Source organism: Rhineura floridana, chromosome 9 (genome assembly GCF_030035675.1).
Source record: "Rhineura floridana isolate rRhiFlo1 chromosome 9, rRhiFlo1.hap2, whole genome shotgun sequence".
Taxonomy (NCBI): Eukaryota; Metazoa; Chordata; class Lepidosauria; order Squamata; family Rhineuridae; genus Rhineura; species Rhineura floridana.
In genome coordinates this window covers 35,617,691-35,631,555 of record NC_084488.1, presented here as the reverse complement: position 1 = coordinate 35,631,555, position 13,865 = coordinate 35,617,691, and the positions used below count along the sequence as shown (strand labels likewise).

Sequence of the window (13,865 nt, the reverse complement as noted above, 5' to 3'; positions counted from 1 at the left end):
CAGCATGCTTCTGAAAACCAGTTGCCAAAAGCCTCAGGAGGGGAGAGTGTTCTTGCACTCGGGTCCTGCTTGCAGGCTTCCCCCAGGCACCTGGCTGGCCACTGTGAGAACAGGATGCTGGACTAGATGGGCCACTGGCCTGATCCAGCAGGCTCTTCTTATGTTGTTAAAAGGGTTACGTTCATTCTAAAAATGAACCATTTAGCTAGGTAAGCTATTGTGTAGCTATGGCAGAAAATTCCCACTATTACTATCAATCACACTGTAGCTCTGATCTTTATTTGCTCTAACACAGACGTTCCAAAACTGTGGTCCATGAGCTTAACTCAGGTGATCTGCAGCACATCCACATTAAATATTCATAATGATTTTTAATTGTATTTTTGTTGTTTCTTTTATTTCTTATATTGCATTTTATTGTGCTACAGTTTGAATTCTGTGGAATGCAAACTGTAATATATATAAAATACAATTTAAGAAATAAAAGAAACAATACAAATACAATTTTAAAAACCATACAGCATCTGGCATAGATTACACTTGCTTACAACAGGCAGAAAAATCATTAAGTGGTCTGTCAACGCGATCAGCAATTTTTTGGGAACCACTACCCTAACATTTTAAAAGGCTACCCCCCACCCAATAAGCACACCCCAAAAATTGTATATTTCATTATGAGCATAGATTATTATATAAAGTACTTGGGAAACGTTTCAATACTTCCATAAAATGCTTAAATAATGCAAAGTATCAGTTTAGGCAAAGAAGTGCTTCACGCTTTCATCCAAGATTTTTTTAGTACCTTTGTGAAAGCTCTGTCTATACTACTACAGCAGGACTTGAACCTTTCATAGCCTCTCTGACGTCACCAGAGATATGTACTCTAATTTTCCCTGGACTGTAGGAAGGCCAAGTCAAGTCAAGTTTATTACAGTCATCGACCAAAGCAAACACAACAAATACATACAAATATAAATATACTAAACATATTACAAGATTATTAAAAATTCAAATGACTGAGGTTAGAGTTTTCCTAGATGTAATAGCTGTAGCACAGTATTTAGCTATCGCTTCAGTTACATAAACTTGTCAGTCAGCAAGGAGGTACTCAACATAGAAGGCATCACTTCTTCCAGGGAGATGAGAGAATAAAGGGCTAATTAGGTGACATCTAGCCTCATGATAATATGAACAATGGAGTAGGACATGGGTTATTGACTCTACCTCACCATCACCACAGGGACATTTCCTGTCATTATAGGGTATTTTTTTAAATCTACCTTCTAGAACCGCAGATGGTAAACAGTTTAGTCTTGCCAGCGTAAACGCTTTACGGAATTTCGGTAGAGATAGATTAGATAGATAAGGCATAGCGAACTGGGGATTAGTATTATGGATATGTTTTTTCACCAGCATCAAATGTTGCTGAAGATCCACATCTTTAACTCGTTGAGTAATAATCTCTTTAGCTTTTGAGAAACCCATTAATATAATTTCAGAGATTGAGAACCCCAGTTTTGTTATTTTATCAATGATCATCTTTTCCCATAAAGAGTGAAATTTATCCTGGAGTATATGGGGAGCCAATCCTATTGGGCTAAAAATTAGTTTAAGCCAGGTGTTAATTCTAAGGCACCAAATTAGAGCTTCTAGTGAGGGGAGTCCTGTTTCCATTCTTAGAATAAAGCTAGGGACACAATTACGAACTGCGAGTATGGACCTTAGAAAAGAATTTTGAACTGCTTCCAAGGGCACAAACTTCTCACCAGTAGTGAGCCATATAGCAGTTGAGGAATTATTTTTGCTTTAAAGACTTTAATGGCTGTGATAGGGATTTGGCTTCCTTTATTATAATAGAAAGATAATAAAGCTTTAAGAGTTCTTTTTGCATTTATGATGGCCAATTTCGTGTGTAAGGTCCAATTGCCAGTGTTTTGAAAGGTTAGTCCCAGATATTTAAATGCTTTGACTTGTTCAATTATATGGCCATTTATCCTCCAGATATGTTTTGTTCTTTTGTTAGTAAAAATCATTACTTTAGATTTTTCATAATTTATCATTAAAGATTCTTCAGAACAAAACAAGGCTATCGCAACAAGCAGTCTTTTCAGGCCTATCGGGGTTCTTGAAATTAGCATGATATCATCTGCGTATATCAGAATAGGTCTAGGAATATCAGCCAACTTTGGACAATGTGATATAATTGATGTCAGCCTATGAACTACTGAGTTTATGTAGATATTAAATAATAACGGGGCCAGGATATAGCCTTGCTTAACCCCTTTATAGGTAGGAATGGGGTTTGTTAACTGTCCCATGTTATTGCACCTAACACGAAGATATGTGTTATCATATAAACCTCGAATCTGTAATAGCAGGCGAGTATCAATATTGGAATTACCCAGCTTATTCCAGAGCCTTTCTCTCGAGATAGAATCGAAGGTCGTTTTTAAGTCAATAAATGCAGTGTATAACGCTGTTGCAGTTCCTGCCTTATATTTGTTAACAAGATGCTGAAGCACCAGAGCATGATCTATATTTGAGCGGCCTGTACGAAGGCCTGCTTGCTCTGGGGCTAGTATTTCGTTCTGTTCTGTCCATAAGATTAATTTATCATAAAGGTGGGCCGAGTATAGTTTGCTAACAATATTTAACAGGCTTATAGGTCTAAAGTTAGCCGGATCATAGAGCGAGGCTTTCTTGTAAATTGGAACAATTATGGCTATTCCCCAATCATTGGGTATTTGCATCGAATGATCTATCTGCGTGAATAAGGCAGCTAACAATGGGGCCCACCAATCTGCATGAACTTTGAAAACTTCCGCTGGAATACTGTCAGAACCCGGGGCTTTATTAGCTTTTAATTTAGTTATGAGTTCCATGATTTCATTAGGACTCACCGGAGGCCATTCAGGAATAACATGAGGTAAGCCTTTAAAGCTGATGGAAGCGACCTCCTGTTCATACATTTTAGTAAAGTAATTTTCCCATACTTTAGGTGGAATATAACAGCCCATATTGGGGTATGGTTTGGGCCAATTGCATGCAACAATTGACCAAAACAGAGTGGAGTTTTTTAGTTGGGAAGGCAAGAATCCAAGTATTTCTTCTACTGGCTGTATGTACTTCCTGCATATTAATACTACTCCCCAGCCCCATCTGAGACAACTTTCATATTTTACTTATACAATGTTTGTCTCTCAAAACCTTAGGGGAATCAAACAGAACATTCGACAAGGAAGACTGATCGGTGCATCCTTGCTGTACTCTTAAACATTTACAGTCCCCAGAAGATACAGGATGGCTGTGTCTGTCTCTTGCAGTAACCAAACAGCAAAGTCTTTTGGCAAGTTTGTGGAAGTGCTTCAGAAGTTTAAACAATCTTGAATGTACAAGCATTTATACACACACTTAGATTTGCACATTAGGAATAATGATGACAACATAAGGAGCAGCAAATTGAAAACCTGAGAACTATCAAAAGTGTCCTTACCAACTGCAACTCAAATGGCTGCTATAGGAACAATTTTTCCTTTACCAGGACTTTGTCTAGATTTGAAGGGACTTTTCTTTCACTGGTATTCCCTTGACGCACATATGTTTCCTGATCATACACAAAACAAGGTGAGGCTATACACAGACATAACATTTGAGCAGGAGAGATGGCAGTTTGATTGTGCCAGGGGTTGCCAATCTGGATCAGTGGGCACCTTTGAAATTTTGAGAAAGTGCGATGGGTACAGGCCTTAAAATGGCTACCATAGGAGTGTAGCATAACACAAAATGGCTGCTGTAGGGGAGTATATGAAAAATGAAGCCAATGTAAACTGAACTGAGCAGAAAGAGTTAAAAGCCTTGTGCACTGTGGATTTCAAGGGGCTATTTATGTAACTTTTGGTGGGCACCACAGGATGTACTGGTGCGCCCTCTCGCACCCATGTGTGCTGCATTGTGAGCCCTGCAATATAGGCTCCAGTCAAATCATTTTATTTTGCAATGCTTCAAGGTAGCCTGAACCTTCATCCACAGGAGAAGGTGGACTACAGAGAGGTATATACAGCAGGGATTGTGATCCTTTTTGGACTAGGGGCACATTTTGAATTTTGAGAGGCTGCTGAGGGTGCCAGTGTGAAAATGGTTGCCATGGGGGCATGGCATGACACAAAATTAGAGAGAATACAGTCATTGCTGCTGCCTCACCTCCCTGGAACACCTCATGTCAACTATGTCCAGCTGGTCCCGATTGTGGAAATACAGCTGTTAAAGGCACAAGAAACCTGTTTTCCCCAATGTCAACTTTAAACCAAAGTCTAGGTTGCCATCCTCTATCTACTTCCCTAGGAGTAAGCCCAATTAAACACAAAAGGACTTACTTCTAAATTAGACATGTATACCATTGTACTGTAAATAAACTATACAGTGAATTCTTAATGAGTGCCTGGACATCAGCTCCTGCAAAGCAGAAGACATACCTAAGCCTTTTTGCAAAGTTTTCACATTTTGCATTTGCCATTTAGGTGGTGGGTCTTAACAGCCTCCCACAGCAGTCTCAGAATATGAAACGTGCCCACTGGTCCAAAAAAAGGTTGACAACTCCTGTTCTAGGGAGTACTTAATGTCAGATGAATACCCAACCATGCAGGAAAGATGCATCCTGACTGCTAAGAAAAAAGGAAGGGCAAATTATGGAGATTCCAAAAAATACTAGAAAATAAGACAAAAGCAGGAAAAATGCATTAAAGGAGAGGGAAAAACAGGATCCCTTTAGGATCCCAGGGTTTCCTATTGCCTGATGTCCAAACAACTCACTTATCAATCACAGCTCTGACTTCACTAATTGGCTAAAATCATTGATAGGCAGGAACAGTTAAGCTGGCTCATTTCACAGAAATCACTTAGAAAGGTACCTGCACATTTTGTTTCATATCTTTCTTTCTAGGAGGAGTAGAGAATTCCTTTTTAAAAAATGAAAGCTCAGTCTCTGGGGCCCCTTCCTGGGCATGACATGGAAGGACTTCGTGGGCACCATGATGCCCATGGGTGCCAGGTTAGTGACCCCTGATATAGTTACTGTGGGCATCAGGCAGTGCTGATGATGATTATCCCTGGATCCAAGTAACAACACCCCTCCCTCAGCCCAATCCCTGGAAAAGTTTTGCAAGCAACCTCCCCCCCCAAAAAGCACTAGGTTCTCTCATGAACTAGGGGCCCTCTCATGAACCAAGCCCCTCTCCATTACATTTCTATGATTATCCAGATACCAAAGCAACCCGCTATTGCAATAGGGGAGAAATTACCCTGAATAAAAAGAAGAATGAAAGATAGGAAGCTTGCCACTACACAGTGAGACAAACAAGGGCTACTAGGGAACACATACATTTCCACAGCAGCTTGAAAGAATAAGGAGAAATCTAGCAGATCTGGAGATAGTTGATTGTTTTGAGAGTGTGGGTAAACAGCTCTTTTTAATATTGTGCCTACAATGCACACTGGAAATATCACACTGGAATAATTCTGGACTATCATTCGCAACTGAAAGCACTAAGTATTTAAACTGAAAAATGGCAAATGAGACATTGAGAAAGAGAGAAGACATATATATTCTTGTTCCACCTTGTTAGTGTCCTCATTCTGCCCATAAAATTAAAATGAAAAAGCCCATTCTGCCTAGTGCCTAGGAAAATACCCTAAATTGTTAGCATATTTTTAGGGCACAATTTGGTCCTCTGTAGTACACTATAACCTGAACAATGAGGACAATTTTTGATCATGAAATATTTATGTCAGGACAGAAGGTTGAATCATGTGATCTTTGAATCTCTTCCAGTCTTATTTCTGAATTCAGTTACAACTGGAGTTCTTTAGGACCCATGTCCTGACAGCATCTGATGACACTGATTCAGTGTACATGTGTGATGCTTAATAGTAATATTGCTTAGGCTCCTACTGGGAGGAAGGGCGGGATGGAGATTTCTATATCTATATAGTTGGATGTAACATTAATCCATTGCTTTTTACTATATTTGACTCTTAATAATCATTAATAAATCTGTCAATTGCAGAATACAATCTTCTCCCCAGATTATTTATGTTAATACTCCACATGGACTGCCCACGTAACAATGCATAAGAAATTGAAAGTCTGAACAGCCCAACTTGGGGTTTGCAATTACCTGGATTACACCTTATTTAATATGCATACCCGTGTACAAAATTGCTAATGCAGGGCTTTTGCAACATCCTGTTAACATTTGTACAACAGCCACTATTATATATACCTGTAATGGAAAACAATTAGTATTTCAAGAATTACCAAGTACACAGTGATGTCAACAGGGCATATCCTACATTGCCCAGGGCATTCATATTCATCTTTATTATATGAAAAAGAATCTGTATATGCTGTCACTAGCTGGTATGTTTTTAAAATAATTAACACAAATCAACTGGCAACTTGATACACTTCTTTCCTAATGTAAAAAAAGCGTTAACAAAAATAATCTGTCAAGCAAACTTCTTTGCCATTGGCAAAGTTGAAAGAAAAATTGTTTGAAAGTGCAGAGTGTGATAAAAAGAATGCCAATTGTCAGATGAAAAGGCAATTAAAAGACCCATTCACTGGGGTGCACATTACCCCCACATTAAGGATCACTTCAAAACACAGCAAGTTTCCTACATGGAAAACATTTCATATAATGCAAAGCACTTCGTGAATTTCTGCCTATTTTGGTGCATCCATAAATACACTGGTCCAATCGAAACATCCCACCATGTGCAGATGTAACGGAACGAACTTGTGTGAGCATGAAAGAGATAATCAAAAGGGACTGCCTTGATTTTTTACTGATCTGCTTATGCCCTTCTAGGAACCTTCCTAGAAGGTGGGGTAAAAATGCTTTAAACCAAACAAACCATATACTGCTCTGCTTTCATGTATTTTTCCATATGGATGTTTTCCCCACATAGCTAATGATCAGATACAAAGCAGCTCTGTGACAAATGGTGAGAAGGAAGGACCTTGCCAAGGACACAAGGGGGTAGGGAGCTATACCAACGCCACAGCATCCTTGGCAAGCAGTTCAATTTCCTCTTCAACTCGTCTTTGTTTTCCCTTCCCAAAACAGCAGCTGTGATAAGAGACGCTGACCCAGCAAAGTCCCTGCTGACGGAGGCGCAGGAGAAGAGACGGGGAGCACTGCAGAGACGCATCCGAAGGAACTACGTCTACTGTCAGATGGTCTCGTTCTCTAGCAGTTCAAGAGTTACAGAGCAGACAGATATGCAACGGGTAAAGCATCTGCCACCACCGCACCTTCAGCCTGGGAACTGGCGTTGAATTTCTACCTGGCACGGTACCGTTATGAACACAAGAGCCCTGCCTGCCAGAGTAAGGGCGAGCTGCTAACGGGCAGCATCTGCTACAAAATCCTCCCCGAGCATCCCTAGAGACAACCATTCTCTTGAGCCCCGCCCCCTGGGAAGGGAGGGGCTCCCCCCGCTCTCTCACTGCGTCCTCCTCATTATACACCTACCACCGTCTCCTTGGCAGCCGCCGCCACAGGGATGGATAGTAATCCGCGGCCTTGGCCAGGCTCGCCGGCTCCTCCTCGTCCCCTTGGGCTATTAGCCCCCAGCATCTGGCGCTGCGGAGGCTGTTGCCGGCGCTCGTCAGAAAGGTCGTAGAAGCGTTGACAGAAGAACCAAGCGAGCGCCCCGCCGGTTGCCCCTGCCGCTGCGACGCCCAAGCCGCTCAGCGCTCCGTCGCTGCTCGAGCTAGTCCGGAGACCCCATAGGCGCCTCCGGTGAGCCAGCTCCGGGTCTTTGCTGCCGGGGAGGTGACAACGCCGCCACCTCAGGAAACCCCGCAGCGCTGCCATAGTGCTGGCTGAGCAAAGTGACAGAAAGCGAAGCCGCCGCTGCGACGGTGAAACCTCGCGAGACGAGAAGTTCTTTTCCAAATTCCCGTTATTGCTCCGCCTCACACTCCCCCCCTCTCTACTCAGTTTACAGCCCTTCACACTCACCGATAATTCCAAACCTCAGCCCCTTTATACATATGTTTCTTTCCGCACGATTAAAGATTTAAAGTGACTGGCAAGTGCAACCCTACAGACGCCTACCCAGAAGTAATCCACACTGATTTGAAAGGGGCTTATTCTCCCATGTAAAGTGGATATAGGATGGCCAAGTACAAGCGAAGACAGGGCTCCTATGCTTTTAATAGTTTCGTAAAAGACGGGATTTCAGCACGTGTAGCGTGATTATGAGATCCAGTGTGGCATAGTGGTTAGATTGTTGGACTACGACCTGGGAGACAGGGGTTCGAATCCCCACACAGCCATGAAGCTCACTGGGTGACCTTGGGCCAGTCACTGCCTCTCAACTTCAGAAGAAGGCAGTGGTAAAAACCCCTCTGAATACCGCTTACCATGAAAACCCTATTCATATGGTTGCCATATGTTGGGATCGACTTGAAGGCAGTCCATTTCCATTTTCAGAGATATTATACATCTGCTGAAATTCCCTATACTAAACTATCAAAGGCACAAGAGCCCTGCCCTGTTTTGCACCTGATCACCCTAACAGGACCATTGCTTAAGAAGATGTAGCATTGGAAATACAGATTGTAATTTATTCTTGTCATATTTAGCCCTATATTCTACCTATTCTCTTTCTACATTTTCTGGCCCAATGAGAACACCAACATTGCATGGTTGGTCCTGGCCAAGATGATCCATTCAGTTTAGTGTTGCCCCTGGGAAGGTCAAATGGTGTAAAAGTGATGATCACTCCCTGTTGTTTGCCCCATCATCTAGAAATCAGAGGTATACTCCCTCAAACATGGAGGTTCCATCTGTCTCTGATAACCAAGAGCTTTTGGCAAAATCTACTCGTAAATCGTATTACCTTGCAATATTCATCAAGTTTCTTATCAGCACATTACTTTTACCTAATGTTAAAATCTCAAACTGACTTTGGGCATGAGACTTACATTTATCCCTTCCAAATGTGTATGAATATCAACAGATATTGGTGCTGCTCATTTCCTTGAAGTTGGAGTCTTTAGTCATGAAATTAATGACTTTTCAGTAGCACCTGCAGGCTAATATGTCCTATTGGAAAAAATGCACATCTGTGTCTACTTATGTCTGGATGTGTACCTGAGACCCTCCCACTGAGATGTTTGCTTTAAGAACATAAAAGGTCATTTTAATCACATAATAAAATTCCAACTTAGTTGAAGATACTGTTGGAATGTATGAGGTTCAACTCCAACTTGGTGGGTTAAGGCTGCATGGGGTTAATAAGGGTAGCTAGAGAGCTAGACCTCTTGCTGGTTGAGGCTATACCTATCCCTTTGATCATCTGCTGTCTCTCCCCTTCTAGGCTGATAAGCAAAGGAATGTTGATCCCAGTTCCTTCCCGCCTTTCTCAGTGTTCTCTTTCTCTCGAGAGGGGAACAGACATCTTCTCTTTGTCTCTCCTCTCAATCAGGATGAGGGCCAGCACTGGGACCAGTGCAGGCTGCTCCAGCATAGCCAGTTAGCTAGATATAGAACTCTTTCCTATCAAGCATGTACTTCCAGAATAAAGTAGTTGTTTCTTATTTTAAAGCTTAAAGTCTCTGTCTGACTAATTTGCAGGGAAGATAGAATCTTAGCAAAGATTCAAACACATACACACTAAGCTCGCTCAATACTCTCCGTTCCGCAGCGCTACACAACTCTGCTGCACAACTCAATAGAATTCTGACAGGTTATGGGCCCAGCCATGCAAATGGAAATTTGAGCAATTAAAGGAGCTATTGTGTTTGAATCAAGGAAGCTTCAGAGTTTTAGTCAGTCAAGAGGTTTACTTAGGATGGCCTAAGCAGCTAGGTCTCCACAGACTGGAACCCAGAGGATGGAAACTGTAGGAATTTTGCATGCAAAAACACCTGAGGCAACAGAAGCTGTTGGATGTAATTACAGGATCGGAACCAAGAGAGAATGCTTCTCAGGAGGAACAGAGTTTGGAAGGAGAAAGACGAAACGGTGCAAGACCTGATCACTAAATGCGTAAGTGACTCTCAGATTCCCTGATTATGACTTGTAAAAGTGCCAGACAGATGTGGGCTATACTTGAATCCCATCATAAACCGAAAAGCGGAGGGCATTTAATTGCAATGCTACGTAGCCTTATTAATTTGCAAATGAGGGATGATTTTTTTGAGGAACATCTTACAAAATTCATGGTGCTAGTCCAAGGGATAGAGGAAGCAGGCACAGTTTTGGAAGGACCAGTTCAAATAGCTTTATTTCTGGGCTCTCTCCCAAAATATATGGAGACTTCCGTAGTTATAATGCAACAACAAAACAAAACTCTAAACGAGATTATTTCTGAAGTTAGAGCGCAGTTCTTTCAGAAGAACAAGGGAAAAGCTGATGCAAGAGAAGACGGAGTCTCCTCTTTCTTAAGTAAACAAACTGGCCAAGCTTCTAGCCGACAGCCAGTCAAATGCAGATTTCAGGAACAAATGGAATCCAAAGGTGTGAAAGCCAAGTGTTGCTATCTATGCAATTCAGAAAAACACCTTAAAGACCAATGTGACAAGAAAGGGAAGCCTGAAAGAAATAAAGAATTTAAAAGGGACAGAAAAGAAAAGTGCAAAGGGCTTTCAAGTAACTCATGTTGAAAAATGTTATGACAATAAATTCTATATTGATTCAGGAGCAAGAGCTCATCTAATAAATGAAAAAGCTTTGTTTGAAGATTTAACCCCATATGAAGGCACAGTTAAATTGGCTGACTCGAGAGTCCTGCCCATAAAGGCGCGGGGAGATGCTAAGCTGTTTTGCCAAACTCCAAGCAGCACTGAGGAAATTTATCTCAGGAATGCACTCTGGACCCCAGGAATCTCGAACAACTTGATATGAGTCAGTGAAGCTACAAACAATGGGTGCTCCGTGTTATTTGAACAAGATTCTTGCATGATTTCTAGAGATGGTGAAATTTTATGCACAGCTACCAAGAGAAAAGGAATGTATGAAGTTGATCAACAAAGTCCACAAGCTAATGTTGTGAAAGAATGCTGTAACAAATCTTGTTTATATTTATGGCATAGAAGATTAGGGCATAAAGATATGGCAAAGATTATTACCCTTCAAAATAATAATTTAGTAAGAGGCATGAAAGTTGAACCCTGCCAAGAAAAGGGGAAATGTACTTGCTGTGTTAAAGCTAAAGGGACGAGACCAAGTTTTCCTGAACAGAGAGTGAAAGGAAGACCAAGCGCCCCCTAGAGTTGATTCACAGCGACATTTGTGAAATGCCAATCACTTCAACTGTCAGAAACAAATATATTGTCAGCTTTATTGATGATTATTCAAGATTCAGTGTGATATATATGTTGAAGGAGAAGGGGGAAATGCTTCAGAAACTCAAAGAATATGTGGCAATGGTGACCACTAAATTTCAGAGAAAACCACAGATTCTACATTCTGATAATGGAGGGGAGTACATGTCACATGCTACCCAGCAGTTTCTGCTTGATAATGGGATTGAGCATCAAACCACTGTACCCCACAACGCAGAGCAGAACGGAGTCTTGGAGAGAAAATTCAGAACCCTTATTGAGATGGTGAGATCCATGCAAGAAGATGCCAATCTCCCACAGAAGCATTGGGGAGAAGCAGTGTATACTGCCACCTATCTACAAAATCGTTTGCCAACAAAGGTGAATGGCAACAAGACTCCATTCGAATTATGGTATGGGCGCATACCCAGTGTGGCTCATATAAAGGTGTTTGGATCAAAGGTGTATGGTCACATTCCACACCAGAAGAGAACCAAATTGGACAACACTACAAAGGAAGGAATCTTCGTTGGATATTCTTCAAAACAAAAGAGATATAGAATCCTAAATCCCAAAACAGAAAGGATTGAAATCCAAAGAGCTGTCTACTTTGATGAAGGTCATGGTGCATTCCAACCAGAAGGGGCACCACTCCAAGACCACAACAGTGAAGAAGATGAAGTAGAAATACCATACAGCACTACAGATTACAGCAACATGCCAGCACTGGAGGACAGTGAGGAATCAGAGCAAGAAGGGGAACCTGCACAGCCAGAAGGGGCAGCAGACAGTCCTGTACCAAGACGCTCTAACCGCACCAACAGAGGTGTACCTCCACTGAGACTGTCCTACCTGGTGAGAGCTGATGAACTTCCAGAGCCAGAGACCTGGAAAGATATTGAAGCCTTACCCAAAGCTGAAAGGTGGAGGCAGGCAGCCAAGGAAGAACTGGAAGCTCTACACAAGAACAAAACTTGGACATTTACCAAGCTTCCTCAAGGAAGGAAAACTGTAGGTTGCAAGTGGGTATTCAAGAAAAAGCCAGATGCTGAAGGGTACATTGAGAGATACAAGGCAAGACTAGTGGCCAAAGGATACTCTCAAAAGTATGGACAAGACTACTATGAAACTTTTGCTCCTGTAGTCAAACATACAACAATCAGAACTCTCCTAAGTGTTGCTGCTAACAAGAAAATGCAGGTGGAACAAATGGATATAAAAACAGCGTTCTTGCATGGGGAAATAGAAGAGGAAATCTACATGCAACAACCACCAGGCTTTGAAATACAAGGAAAGGAAACCCTAGTATGCAAACTGCAGAAGAGCATCTATGGACTGAAACAAGCTGCAAGAGCATGGAATGACAAACTGAACCAAATGCTGTTGAAACAAGGCTATAAAAGAGGTGAAGCAGACCAATGCCTCTATAGCAGATTCAAGAACAACAAATGGACTTATATTTTGATTTATGTAGATGATTTACTACTGGCTTATGAGAATCCACAAGACAAGCAAGAGTTAGTAAATAATCTAAGCAAGGAAGTTGAAGTGAAATGTCCAGGTGACATCACATACTACCTTGGAATACAAATTGAAAGACAGGACGATGGATCCTTTTTTCTAAATCAAAAACAAAAGATTCAAGACCTACTTGAGAGTCCAGGACTGAAGGATGCACATCCAGCACCTACACCAATGGAAGTAGGATACTTGAAACCAGACCAGAACAATCAACCCTGGGAAGACAACAAAAGGTACAGACAAGCTGTAGGGAAACTCCTGTACATCAGCACAATAACCAGACCAAATGTGGCGGCAGAGTGGGATACCTTTGCAGAAAAACCAGCTTCCCAAACAAGAAAGACTGGGAAGCAGTCAAGAGAGTGGCAAGATATCTGAAAGGCACTGCAAACTTAAAACTAAAGCTATCAGCTACTCGAGATCCTAAACTTCTAGGATGTGCTGATGCTGATTGGGCTGGAGACACCAAAGATCGTAAGTCAACCAGTGGAAACGTTCTACTATGGACAGTCACTTATCTGCTGGACAAGTCAAAAGCAAGAGACTGTAGCACATTCATCTACTGAGGCTGAATACGTATCAGCTGATGAGGCATGCAAAGAAATGCTGTGGCTATGCAAGCTTCTAGGAGACTTGGGCATATCTGAACCAGAATACTTGAGGACAATCAAGCCTGCATAAGACTCGCGGACTCAGAAGGGCAAAGTTCTCACATGAAGCACATTGATGTGAAGTTCCACTACCTAAAGGACATAAGGGAGAAAGGACTTCTAGAGATGACCTACTGTCCAACAGAAGAGATGACAGCTGATGCTTTGACCAAACCACTGGGCAAAGTCTGACACCAGAAACTACGAGGCAAGATGCACCTTGTAGAATGAACCAAGATCTCATTGAGAAGGGGTGTTGGAATGTATGAGGTTCAACTCCAACTTGGTGAGTTGAGGCTGCATGGGGTTAATAAGGGTAGCTAGAGAGCTAGACCTCTCGCTGGTTGAGGCTATACCTA

General features: G+C 41.8%; 1 protein-coding gene across 2 annotated transcripts in view; it reads right to left on the bottom strand.

Annotated features, from left to right (window-relative positions):
- The window catches only part of MICU3 (mitochondrial calcium uptake family member 3), an 87,451-nt gene extending 79,310 nt beyond the window's left edge, over positions 1–8,141 (bottom strand). Inside the window, exon 1 of one of the 2 annotated variants that reach the window (XM_061584118.1) lies at positions 7,533–8,141. In XM_061584118.1, coding sequence (XP_061440102.1) covers positions 7,533–7,877 — 345 coding nt within the window. In that variant the 5' untranslated portion in view covers positions 7,878–8,141. The remainder of the gene's footprint in view (positions 1–7,532) is intronic. The other variant, XM_061584119.1, reaches the window with a different exon arrangement.
- Between the last annotated feature and the right edge of the window lie 5,724 nt (positions 8,142–13,865).